Genomic DNA, 13,894 nt, shown 5'->3' with positions numbered 1-13,894 from the left:
TTTTGAGATTATGTAAGACATTGTAAATAGGAAATATCTGTACGTATAGATACACACATGGATCTTACACAGACTTTTCTACACAGGAATTTATAGTGAACAATAAGCTCACAGTTAGTGATTTCTTTGCCTTAACCACAGTGTTTGATGTCACCAAAAAGCCTCTCTATAAAATCCCTCTGCCCTTTGAACTTGATCAAACCCTGATGAAACCAAAGGAAAGGTTCACTGCAGTAGGAAATACTTCAAACCCTCGGCCTAGGTTGCATTTCTGTAGGAATTATGGATCTTTCTAAATTATGTTTACTGAGTGACTCATTTCATTGTCGGTTCTTTTCATGTCTCCAAAAACAAAGTCTTCTCCTATTCAGCAAAGCCATTCTAGTTAGAGGTAGGATCTTGAAAAATAGTGGCCATGTCCTTAACTAAGTAACTAGCTAATTTTGCTGGTGAGTGCCCAATAATGTATTGCATGCAAGGAAAAGGCTAGAGTGTGCCTGTACTTAAGCAAGTTTGTCAAGTTTCAAAAGTTATTTTCCTGGGATGATTAAAAAATGTTTACAGTGATAACTGCAGAGAGAAATATGCAGGCCAGCTGGACACACTCAGTGCAGGCTCAGACTCTACACACCTACCTTACTGTACCACTATACTGAAGGTAACAGACACTGCTGGGAATCCATGTATATTACTACAAACACAACATTGCATTGATGAGGCTACATAACGTTGGAACCCAAATCTGCTTGCACCTGGCCACATTAAAGCATAAGAAAAGGGCACAAGTCATCTGTCTGACTCCATCTGTGCAGACACAGTTTCAGAGTCTGGGCCTTTATCGGCTGAAGCCACATAGGGGGAAGGAAAAGCAGTGGGATCCTGCCTGGAGAGGTTCTGAGCCATGCAGGAAAACATAAAATGGACTGTCTTTTTTCATCACAAGTAATATTTCTCTTTTATATTTTCTCTCAATTGTTGTCTGTTTCAACCCTTCAGCCTCATCACCCATTTCTGTCATGTCTGTCCCCACATGCCACTGCACTTCCAAATCAGCTGCCACTGCCATTTCTTCCTTTGGAGGTCTCCCTGCTGCCAAGGAAAATTGTATATATATGCAAAGAGATGGAAGAAAGAGACCAATATATTGCATTAAATCTGATGCTAATGTTCCCCTGCAGCATTGCCAGTTACCACTTTCAACTGTAAATCCTGCGATATTTTCTGTATTTTTGACTCATTGGGAGACTCTTGACTTCATATTTTATATGAGAGTGTTTTCATTCCTGAAAGTTATGGAGAAAACTTTGCATGTGTGATCCCTACTGTGGAAAGCTAGTAGATTAATTAATTCCACTTTTTAATCTTGTGATTTTTCAGTTTTTGTCATAAGGTTAGAGTGTATCAAGATCTAAGACTGACAATTCTTTCCAAACACATGCTGAGCAACCACGGCCTATGGGAGATCACCGTTGAACATGACAGAGCTTGGAGTGTGCAAAAAACCTTTAGTGCTCTAACAAAAGACTGAAGCACTGGCCGAATGGATTCAAAGAGAAAACCCCTAAATATACAGCAGCCCCACTGTGCCATGTTTACTCTACTTCAAGACAAATGACAGCTTCAAACCCTTCATTTCCTTATTATTCTGTACATCCAACCTTCCTGAAACCATTATTACTACTTCTCTTACAATATTTTAAAATACAAAATGTACATTTTACTCAGTAAAAACATTCACTCTTTAAAAAACAATATTTTCTCAAGTACCGTAAATTTCTCCCTCTGACTCATGAAAAATGTAGCTAGAACAATAAGGTCCTTGCCACCACCTTCAAAGCCTGTGAACACCCTTACGACTTCTACAGTTCTTTCTTGTCATTCTACTCCATGACTGGCATTATAAGGCAAATATGTCAGCTGCCTGTGCATCTCACAAGCAATGTTAATGTGCACTGCTCCTCACACTTATCTTTAAAGCCACATCTGTACTAAGATACAACATAAATAAATCAGTATCAATTAGGCTAAGGGCAGAAAATTACTATCTGTTTGTTACAGCACCTATGAATAGTGAGGTTAAAGTTCATTGAATGTAATATGTATATATTACTTTTAAACAGCAGCCATCACTTTCTATTTCTTAGGATGAAACAGTTTTAAACAAGAAACCTTATCTTCTAATCTGTACTGCAATACAGTCCCACAACTGTAATCGTCAGACTTAACAGCAATATAAAAAAAGGCACAGAATTTATAGTCTTGTTTAGCATTCCATGTTAAGACATCAGATAAAACAGTTAAGAAGACAAAGGCAACCTTGACAGAAAAAATACATTAAAAAAAGAATATCAAACCTATGGAATATAAAAAACCTGTAAAATATATTCTCCAGAAACATAAAAGCCATTCTGTATTCTCAATGTAATAAAGAAACAGTTTTGATAATGGAGAAACCCATTGTAAGATTAAATAGCATATGGAAAAATAGAAAAAAAAAGGGAAGACAAAAGGTCTTCCAGAGGCATTTAATATGCATGAGTTATAAGTGGTCATCACTCTGACCTAAAAGCACGATATATCCAAATGGGAAAAAAAATCCAAAAATGAAAAGACACAAAAGACAGAGTTTTCTTCGTGACACTCAGTCATGGCAAGTCACAGAATGAGCTGTCAGTTCTCTGTGGCTAGGAGAAAGACCACTGTTCTCCTTACATTTTATTTAGATTACCTCTCTTTCACATTCACAACAAAGTCAATAAAATCCAAGGAAAGCAGGATCAGTGCTGGTTTGTATGTAATAATATTGTACTATTTATATTGCTGTACAGTACCCTTTCTATTTAGGCCTGCAATAAGATACTAGATGAGTGTTCTAATACAAAGAGTAAAAAATGCTCTATAATGATCAGAAAACTTGATATATCGTCTTTGAAATCTTCATAATCCTTTATTTCCTTCATTTTTTTAACCTGTATCAGTGATTATTAGTGACTTTAAAAGCTGCAGCTGTAAATTAACATAGCTGCAGCTTTTAAACTCCCAGTGAGAGAGAGAGAATATATAAAGAATACATGTCTATGTATTGTAGTTTAGATCATATTTAAAGCATGACCCTCAGCAGATAGTTGACCTACCTGGTAGAGCATTATAGGTTCTATGCTGTATCCCAGTGTATCAGCAAACTCCTTAGCAATAACTGTTTTGCCACAGCCCTAAAAAGTTAAAAATAAGAACTAGATTACATTCTAAGGAACATGGGGAAGGAGGAAGAAAAGAAATTTCAATTCTTACTTTTCCTCCAATTAAACACATGTCTTTAACCATATGGGATTGCATCATTTCTGCCAACAGTTGATTATGGCTGGAAGTCCTTATGAAAGTATCTGATTGAGGATGCCTTTTTAACAGCCCAGTCCCAGCTGGAACCTATAAGGACAAAAAAATACATCAAAACACTAAATAAGCTATACTTTGATAACTCTAGGCTTTGTGTGGACTGGGCTACATTTTTCCAAAATTACTATAACATTTTGCTCATGACTGTCATTCATCAAATCTAAACCTTTCAACTTATAAACATTAGAACAGACAATTTCTAATAGACAACATCCTTCACACCTCCTTCACCACTCTTTATGAAAAAAATAACAAAATGTGAACCAATTAAACTATAGTACTGAGGTTAGCAAAGAACTTGAGGCTGTTCATGTTAGACACAAAACCTAAATCACTAACATTTATTATTCATCTGGGAAATATGGAAGAGAAAGAGCACTATGTACTGTGAAAATCTGGAGGAGCTACTCTGACCAGAACTTTGGAATGTTTCAATCATTCCCCACCCTAAGGCACTTGCTCCATTTTCACTTCCCATTCTAGTGTGTGAAACATTTCACCTGCAAATTTCTTATGTCCTCTTGTTCCCAAAGAGACACTTTACAGTATTTTCAGAAGGTATCCCTTACACATAAAATGAAAGCAAAAATCTTCCCCTCAGAGAAGAGCTGAATCACGCCCCTATAGACTCCTCTTTTCTTGACAAATTCCCCTTTTCACTTTGACATGGTACAAACTCCCTGAGGATGTTCCTCACCCATGTTAATTTCATCTCTCTCTGACTCCCCCTAATTCAACTTCTTTATAAGGTCTCTAGATTGTCCCAATTGAACTTCAAATTCTCAGATCAGCATCTGTTTCCTGAAGAAGACCTTATTTCATCACATAACAGGTAATAAAATTCATTGGAAGCAATTCAAACTAATCATATCCAGTGTGATTACTTTTGCTCCATTTTCCCAACATCCTGTGTCAGAACATTACCAAGTACTCATTAGATTTTATTTGAAGTGTGGAGAAAGATATATTATTGTTTTTATTAAAAGAAAAAGGGAAAGCAGCACCAAGAGCATCACCAGTAGTCTGTGTTATTCTAATCCAACTAAAATTATTAAAATTAGAGGCTTTGTTACATCCTTTATTCAGCATTTTTTTAACACAAGAAACTTAAATGAATCACATGTAGGGGAAGCATGAATTTATTTACAAATAAAATCTTGTGTATCCATAATCTAATATTCCAATATCTAAATGCTTTTCTAGTAAGTATCATGCATTATGCTACCAAAAAACGTTCAATGCAAATGACTTTTAGCACCAAGTGTGTCAAATTCTCAGTGAGATGAAAACAATTAATGACATCTAAAAACATATATAGTTTGATTAAATATAATTCATACCTGAAATGTCACTTCTTTTTCACCAATCTGGACAGTTACATCAGCCTGGAAGGGTTTGTTTCCATTTACACTTTCTACTTTTGTAATCTTTTTGGGAAGCAAGCTTCTCTCTGAATCTTGAAGCTCAAAACGCTGTAGTATTAGGGGGTGGAGGAAATTGATTATTAAATACAGGCTTCTGGTTTTTTAAATTGTTGGTTCTGCAAATAGGGCCAAAGGCACACTGAAGATTCATTGCCTGTGAAGTCCTAAACCCTTTTACTTCAACTTCTAATACATGCACTTACGTTCACATTCTCATTAGCCTATATATTTTACATCTAAAAGCAAAGCAAAAAGATCATATATCATCTACTTATTCTGACTGTAGTGACAGAGAAAAAGTCAGAACGTCTTATGGTGACTCAGCCTGGCAGATTGAAATAATGAAGGAAACAGACGATAGCCTTCAGCATGGGTAAATATAGATCACCTATTTCTGCAGGTAATTATAAACAATTACAGATTAAAACATTGGGCAACCAATAAAAATAACAATCAAACATTTTGTTTACTTAGCTCCACAGCCTTTTCATAAAATGAAAATTAAGGACAACCTGTACAAATTAAGCCTTCAGCATGTTCTGGGTATATTAGGGGCAAAAAATGGGACATTTGTCTTCCCAATCCTCTTTTGAGCTGTATGCTGTTTTGTGGTGCATATAGAAAGCATTAAAAAAATTTAAAAAATCTGTAAAAAATCTATTTTGTTGGGGAAAAGGAAGTCATATAAGGGGATTTACGCACAAAAAAGCACCACTAACTGAAATTACTGAACTCATAGAGACATTTTATTCAACAGCGTGAAAGCTGAGTAAACAAGAGAAAAAGGAGTATTATCCAAGACATAAAAACCTTAGAAAACACAATTTTTTAAAACATAAGTCAGCAATGTAACATAATTCTTAAAAAGCATGTAGCTTTATTACTACTAGGATTCACAGAACCACCTATTTAAAGCTTAGAAAGAAAATTAAGATGCATTCATATGAACACTTAGGCTCTTCAACACTGTATATTACCATGCTGGAACATGAGCCTACGAAAATTTTATGTTTAAACATAGGCAACTGATCTTTCTTGAAGGTACTCTGCATGGGAAGGAAAGAGAATTTTTGGAGGAACAAGAGAACTGAACTGTTTCACAAGAAGTAAAATGTGAATTCCAAGAGCAAGATGGGGAAGGAAGGAAGGAAGGAAGGAAGGAAGGAAGGAAGGAAGGAAGGAAGGAAGGAAGGAAGGAAGGAAGGAAGGAAGGAAGGAAGGAAGGAAGGAAGGAAGGAAGGAAGGAGGGAAGGAAGGAAGGAAGGAAGGAAGGAAGGAAGGAAGGAAGGAAGGAAGGAAGGAAGGAAGGAAGGAAGGAAGGAAGGAAGGAAGGAAGGAAGGAAGGAAGGAAGGAAGGAAGGAAGGAAGGAAGGAAGGAAGGAAGGAAGGAAGGAAGGAAGGAAGGAAGGAAGGAAGGAAGGAAGGAAGGAAGGAAGGAAGGAAGGAAGGAAGGAAGGAAGGAAGGAAGGAAGGAAGGAAGGAAGGAAGGAAGGAAGGAAGGAAGGAAGGAAGGAAGGAAGGAAGGAAGGAAGGAAGGAAGGAAGGAAGGAAGGAAGGAAGGAAGGAAGGAAGGAAGGAAGGAAGGAAGACAGATGATGACAGTCTGGAGGATAGATTCCACTACAATAGTATGTACTGGCACTAAGAGCATTCATTAATGTAAAACCCCAGGGATTACAAATTACTTTGGCGGGAATAAAATATAAACAGGTCCTTCCTTAGACCAAAATGTGCAACAGAAATATCTCGGAAGTGAACTGAATTGTCTAGACAAAAAATAAGATTCCGTTTTCTGAACTATTAGCCCACTGTCTATGACAGAGTGCCTCTCTAGATTGAAGATTCCTTTCTTCAAGGCAGTGAAACAGTTTTGAGGAAGAGGGCAGATAAGATTAAAGTGAGTGCAAAAATGAGCTACTGCAAAAATGAGCTACTACAAAAATGAGCCTAAGGGAACGAGCAATCTTTCGTCTGATATAAGATCAAGACAATAAAGACAGAACTAATCAAGGCATGAAAAAAAATATAAGAAAAATTCTAGAAGGATCTTAGAGCTCAGTTAAACACTTGGATAGTAGGCTAAAAGGGACTTGCTCATTTATGGATCTGATCTATATGCTACATCTAAAATCTGATGGCAGGAGTCTCCTGAGTAGAAGGGCAAAACAAACAAACAAAAAAGTGTTTTTTTTCAAGACTGGGGAAAAAAGGCACACAAAAGGCATGTGAGAATTAAAAACAAGGAAAACCAAAATCTCTGATGAATCTGAAGTAAAATACTTAAATCTTATGGAACAATCAATAAAGATGTATGAAACAATTGGAGTCTCTTATGAGCCTCCAAACTCAGCCTAAATGAAGATGACCATTTTTATAAATGCCTATCAATAAAACTTGAATAATGTGGAAGACATCCTATGTGCTTGATTTTATTGTTTGGGAATGTTTAACTGGAGGCTACTTTCCATGAAAGTAGTGAGTTCTCCATATCTAAAACTTCTATAGAAAAAGCTTAAATAAATGTTTACTTAATTTCTGCAATAATATTTCAAACATTCATCTAGTAAAATAATTTGTCATGCCAATATTTCATGCAAGTACAGAATAATTTTAAAGGCAAAAAATAAAGCTTCCATGGCAAGATCATCTAAGATCTTGTTTAAGAATCAGAATGCAAATCGATAGCTCCCAAAGTGCAGAAGCTTCAAGTAATGGTGCACAAAGGCACATCATTCTCAAATTTATTTTGGTACTTCTGTCTTATCTGTTGCAAGCTAATGAACTAATTAATGCTGCAAACTTTAGCCCTTGTACAAATGCTCTGTGTGATAAACAGCTCTCAAGATCACTGTTGATGCTGGATTAGTGTGCAAACCATGAACACTTTTTTCAGTGCTAACTAGTTTGACACAAGGAGCTATATTTGTATCAAATGAAAGAGTTGGTTGACAGATAGAATTAAGCCTAAAACAGGTTTTAACTAGATCCACTCAACAGGAGATTTGCACATCCAAGACTAACACTGTCACAAAGTAGTTTCACTCACAGGGCAGGTGTAAGCCAGTATTTCACATTAATTCATTATTAAGAATAAAATTACACGGAATAATTAGGTGCTGGTGGAGTCTCAGTGAGCAAGGAGGCACACAAGATTTACCCAAGTTTAATACAATGTTTGGGAAGACAGTGCCTGAAAAATATGATCTCTTCAAGAAATACACACAGGGTCTAGCAGCTGCCCAAGGTAGCTGTTTAGCCTAACTGCTGGCTACCTTGCTTCTCAGCTCTGACAGGTGACTGGAAAGGAAGACATCCTGAAACTAAGACACATTATCAGCTAGATCACTGCTTGCCCGTATCTGTCTCCAAGTCTGATGCCTAAACGTAACAATTTATTATCTGAAATTTGTTTTCTCTTTATATGTTAGATGATGTTAAGAAATTATTCCACTCACACAAATTAACCCATCAATTGCAAATACACGTTAAGCATTTCTTCTTTCAACTCTCAACACCTCCCAGTTTAGATTAGTATTTCCTAAGTGTATGGTGTTACAGAGAGAGTATTCCATGGCAAGTATTAGCTGGGCTCTTTGGAAATCTGAAGGGAAGTAGAGTAAGAATTCATCTTGCTTCTGCCAGACCCCCTTCCTCACGTTTCTTGTAGAATGGAAAAAAATAATTTCTTACCCATACTTAATACATTTCCAGCACTGCTATTACTAAAATATCATAAACAGAAGTGCTTCAGTACAACCAGCTATTTTCTGTATTTCCAAAGGTTCATTGCTTAACAAGATTTGTTGTGTGCAAATAGAATTAAATTCCAAATAAAAATATATGTACTTGTTGGCATAACGCAAAAAGTTCATTTAAGTAGTGATGAGGAAGAGCATTAAAAAAAAGGAAAATTAACATAGACACTTGATATATGGAGGAAGCTCATGGTACTGAACATATTCACTATCTATAACTGATAGGGGAAACAAAATGACATAAAGTATTTAAAATAAAGGCATATTAAGAACAGAAGTGACTGATATTGCTCTACTAACAGAAAGGACTCTGTGTTTCAATCCAAACCACGGTTCTTTTGGGCAACTTCATATCATGCTGGCATGTGGTGGAAAGGCAACACAGCATGACACAATCAATCTAGATTCCTGGGGCTGCCTGGAATAACATCTCAGCAGAGGTGCTGCCCTGGCGAGGCAGGGGTGATGCACAGACAAGCTCTTGCTATTTATAAACAAGGAAGCAAGGAAAAATTGGTTGTGGATATGGCATCAACAGCAGCCTTGGCTGTAGCATCCATAAAATAATGGAGTTCAAAATCCCGAGAGGGAGTGATGAAGGCAAGCAACATCAACTACAGATCCTGGTTTTCAGGCCAGGTTGTCTTATTCAGAGAAGTGCTAAGTAGGACCCCACAGCAGACAGCTATGAAGGTTCATGAAAGCTAGCAGGTCATTCAGGACAACCTCATTCAAATGCAAGGACTGTCCATCCCAAAACTCAGACAAGTAGAACAGCCTAGTTAAACAGGGAATTAATTACTTAGCTCCATTGCAAAAAGGCAGTATATGGGAGGTGTCACCAGGGACGGGCTAGAAACATTTACCTAACACATAGGCATGGTTTTAGGAAAAACAAAAATTCGCTAGCTACAAAGTTGGTTATTTCTAATTATGAACACGCAAATAACTTCAAATCTTTGGGACTGAAAGATATGGATAACCGTGATTGCCAATTTTCAGCAACATACAGAACTCCTACAACAATTCAAAATTGAAAGAAGGCCAACACTGTGCTAAAGTTTGAAACGGATGAATGGAATAACTCCGCATAATGATAGGCTTTAGAAGCTATTATTAAACATGGATAAAACAACAAAACAGCTCTGACCAACAAGAAGCAACAAAGAGCTAACACAGAACAAACACAGAGACAACCTACAATCATGCTATACTGAGGATGTAATCTCTACTGTCATTTTAGTATTTTTTATTCAAGGTCAAATGCCAGAGGTATTTTTTAAGCATATGACTACCTTAACCATATAAGTAACTTATTTCAAGATAATTAAGCACTTACATAATTTTTCCATAGTCTCGAACTAAGCTCTAACTCTTCTACAGAATACAGGGGTTTCACCTTTCACTATACTGAAAACTATCAGCTTATGAAGCTTTGGCTTTTTAAAAATGCATTTGCAATAGTGTAGCCATTTAATTTACCTAAGTTTTCTTTTTTTTTTACAGATGTAGTGAAGTAACATTAGTCATGAGAACTACCATCGTAACCCACCACTCCCTGGAATTATAATACATATGTGTAATACTTACTTTTAAGGCATCTTTGACTGCAGTCTTGCCTTCCTTTCCAAGGAAAACATTGTAGGGGTAAAGCCGATCAATAACATGCTGGACTGACATCATAGGAAAGGAATCCTAATTCAAATTGAAAAATAAAAATTAAAAAAAATATATTATTGGATAATCATTCTATCATCAGTCACTAACCTGAAAAGCCTGAACTTAAAAAAAAAAACAGAACTGTAAGAACAATATAACAACGACCACCACATGCAGTATTCCATCAAACATCAAAACAGGCATTTCTCAGGTGCAATGACATATAATGATATAATATGAAAGTCTAAAGCACATTAGAAGGACTGTGTCCTGAAAACTACTTACTTTCCTGTGCATAAATGGAAGCTACAGTGACTGGATCAGATACCCAAAGACATTAAGGTTAGAAGAGACAAATCCCACCACAGGTAACTGAGTTTCATTCTTTCTACTAGAAAATAATTGATTTGACAAGAAATCTATATTACAATAATAATCTACTCATTCACAGCAATTTTTAGTACTTAATTTTGCTTCTATTACATTGTACAGATTCTAGTTAACATATCAAGTCCTATAAATTTCTAAACAGTTTGATCAAAACTGTTTTTTTTTAAAATGAGTTACTAAGCACGATTGCAGTTTCTACACAAAATGGAAAACAGCTCTTCTTTTCTTTTACTATCTCCTTGCTAGTTGTAAGTACTAACTTCTGTTAGCTGATGCCTGAACTAGACAAAGATTCAATTATCTTGTTACAGTGATAGAATAAGAAATGGAAGTGTATTTATGAATACTCAAGATATATATGAATGAAGCATTTAATGGTGGGGGGAAAGTGCTTCAAAAACCATTAAAGCAATGCTTGATGGTTTTTTTTAAAAAAAAAAACATTGTGAATTTTTAAGGACCACTTGTGTGTAACACTAATGACTAAAGTCAGTGGACTGGCACTACATTTTTAAGCCTTCATCAAAATGAGTAGCAAATAAATAATATAATACAAATAAAACCAACTGACTTTCAGTTACATACTTGAATTCATGTATGCATGCAACTGAAAGAAGAGTTGCTTGGAAATGAAATCAGGAGATGCATGTCTTATGAAATGCATAATTAAATTAATATTTATAATCAGTAATACTATTTATCATGTCCCATATTAAAGAAAGATCAGTAAAAATAAACCATTTAAGGCACTGTAGCAAATGTACTGTTTAAAGGATGAAGGAGCTCTTTATTGCATTTTTAAAGCCCTCTGTCATATACAAAGATATAACATAAAATTTGCCCACATTATCTCAAATGAATAATAATTACAATGGCATATATGAAATTAGTCTCTTCAGAACAGTACCCTATAAAAAAAATATCCCCTTCAGGAGGTAGGAGTTTTCAACCTAAGAATCACATTTTGGGACTGTCTGATTCCATGATAAAAGATAAAGTGCTAGTCATTACATTGTATTCCATCCACACTTTTAAACGGTTAAATCAACCAAGCTAGAAGTAGGGGATGGCACTGACCCAGCATTTGAAGAGAAAGTGCTGTAGCTAGAATCCCTGAGAACAGTTGGCTTAGAAAACAATGTGATTAGAACTGATTCTAAAACAAACATTACTTATCTACCTAAAAAAGACACTGTCATACAATGATAACACTTCACATTCTCTTAATGTAAAATAAAATGCTTCCTTAATTCCATAGTTTAGATAATAACTTAGGGCTCATTTTCTTTCCATTACTCTGAAAGCCATCTGGCATTCGTTTAAAAATAATTTTTCACTACAGGGCTCAAAGAATAAAAAGTTGTAATTTATTTTAAAATCTAACATGTATTTATTTCCTAAAGCCTTCTAAATACCATTTAATTTGAACCTTGTATTTTAATCACTTCTTAACATTTGATATAGCATCACTAATTCAGAGAAGAATTATGTCTGTAAGTATCCAGCACAACTGTGGGCACTGAGCACCACAGCAACACAAGTAACTAGTATGCTTTTATGTATATATTCCAATAAAATACATAGAAGTCATCTGCCACTGAGCACTACCACAGATAAAATGACTGCACAGGAGACACAGAAGAGAATTATCCTGAGAGTCCTGTCTACAGACACGTGCACCTTGGAAAGAGGGTTTGAGAAAGACGTCCTAGTATTCTACCCTGCTGGGCTGACCACATCCTCCCGCACGCAAAAGAGCACCAACCACTCTCTCTCTTCATACAGATATCATCTCCCTGACTTCCTTCAGGAGGCACCTTCTGGTTTTACTTTGACTTTTTATCATGTAATGATGAAGTCCAAGGGACAAAAGCCTGTCCAGGAAAGCCAAAAGACTGCCATGGTTTTAGTCCTGACTTGCCTGACCTGCCACTCTGAAGTCAGCAAGTGCAGAATTGTTACATGTCCCTGTAGACCACAGCTGACCACAGTATTGTATCTTCAAGTGTGTGTAACCAGCATCTCCAGGTCACCCTTCATGTCTGTGTTCATTACAAATCCACCAGCCAACCCAAAGACCTAACACAGGCTTAATCTCATACAACTTCACTGCCTCCTATGCCCACATTTGAATAGTTGTTCTGAAGCCTCCTAGGTGTCAATGGAGAGTAACAGGTGTCTTAGCAACACAAGCAATCTGGTTTACATGCATATCATTAAATCAGAAGGACTTAGGTTGTGATTTCTGTTTCTCTTCACTGACCCCCCTGGTATCATCAGCTAAACTGTCAGGTAGGATGATTTAGTAGAATAAAACCCATCGTTTTGATCATTATGATACATTTAATCACATTACAAATCTTGTGTCATGTAACACTTTGTCCTCCACTATTATGCTATATACTCAGTTAAAGTATTATCCAAAGACAGATCTAACTGGGGCTTTTCTCCCTCAAACCATCCTTAGCTTTTTTAGTTTTATTTTATAGATGTTCATGCTAATCTTCTTCTAACGACATGAATAATCCAGATCTAATTTTAAGAAATTTTAAGCCCATACAGTTTCACAGCACATGTGTAAGCACATACCAAAATGTGAACTGCAGCCGGTAAGCTGTCTAAAGGAAAATCTGGAAGTCCCAATGTAGAAGATTCTTGAGAACACAGAGTTGTAGCAAAAGACAGGAGCTGAGAAATTCTGCACAAGAAAAAGTAATTACATAGTTTTATACATGTTATCTATATTTAAAATACTAAAGCTTAAAAAGTTATATACAGTATAAGATGCTGAAACTATTTATCAGCACAAGTAAGTAAGGTGTGATTTAAGTTATAAAGCATTAAGGATTCATTATATGGAGGCTGCATATGAAAAGCTGTATGAGCACACACCCACACATATTAAAAAACTTCTTCAGTTCTGGTTTCTATGCACTGATAGAAGATGCAAAAATAGCATGGAAGCCTGAAAGGACATCGCAGTTCTTAATTTGTTCCATTTTAATTTTTTTAATTATGAAAAATTACCTCTCTGTGGAAATGTTTGGTCCAATTGAATATAATAGCTGAAGATGGTCCTGAAAATAGAACATAAAATCGCTCAATAAATTAATATCGGGATCATACTGTGGGTTATAGCTCCTGATGTATGAGGCATTTTCTTTTTCCCTCTAATTTAGACATGAGGAGTCTCCTCACTCCTTAACATAGAATTAATTTTACCAAAAAAAATAATAAAGCGACAAAGTAGAAAAATTGTCAAATCTTTCT

The 13,894-nt window shown here is 35.9% G+C and overlaps 1 protein-coding gene across 1 annotated transcript in view; it reads right to left on the bottom strand.

Moving 5' to 3' along the window:
• Nucleotides 1-13,894, bottom strand: part of VWA8 (von Willebrand factor A domain containing 8) — a 184,770-nt gene that overhangs the window by 131,399 nt on the left and 39,477 nt on the right. Inside the window, exons 7-12 of the mRNA XM_051609029.1 lie at nucleotides 13,652-13,701; nucleotides 13,214-13,322; nucleotides 10,166-10,270; nucleotides 4,737-4,868; nucleotides 3,292-3,426; nucleotides 3,135-3,212 (exon numbers count right to left, since the gene is read on the bottom strand). Coding sequence (XP_051464989.1) covers nucleotides 3,135-3,212; nucleotides 3,292-3,426; nucleotides 4,737-4,868; nucleotides 10,166-10,270; nucleotides 13,214-13,322; nucleotides 13,652-13,701 — 609 coding nt within the window. The remainder of the gene's footprint in view (nucleotides 1-3,134; nucleotides 3,213-3,291; nucleotides 3,427-4,736; nucleotides 4,869-10,165; nucleotides 10,271-13,213; nucleotides 13,323-13,651; nucleotides 13,702-13,894) is intronic.

Source organism: Apus apus, chromosome 1 (genome assembly GCF_020740795.1).
Source record: "Apus apus isolate bApuApu2 chromosome 1, bApuApu2.pri.cur, whole genome shotgun sequence".
In the NCBI taxonomy this organism is placed as follows: domain Eukaryota; kingdom Metazoa; phylum Chordata; class Aves; order Apodiformes; family Apodidae; genus Apus; species Apus apus.
This window is presented reverse-complemented; position numbering and strand designations above follow the sequence as displayed.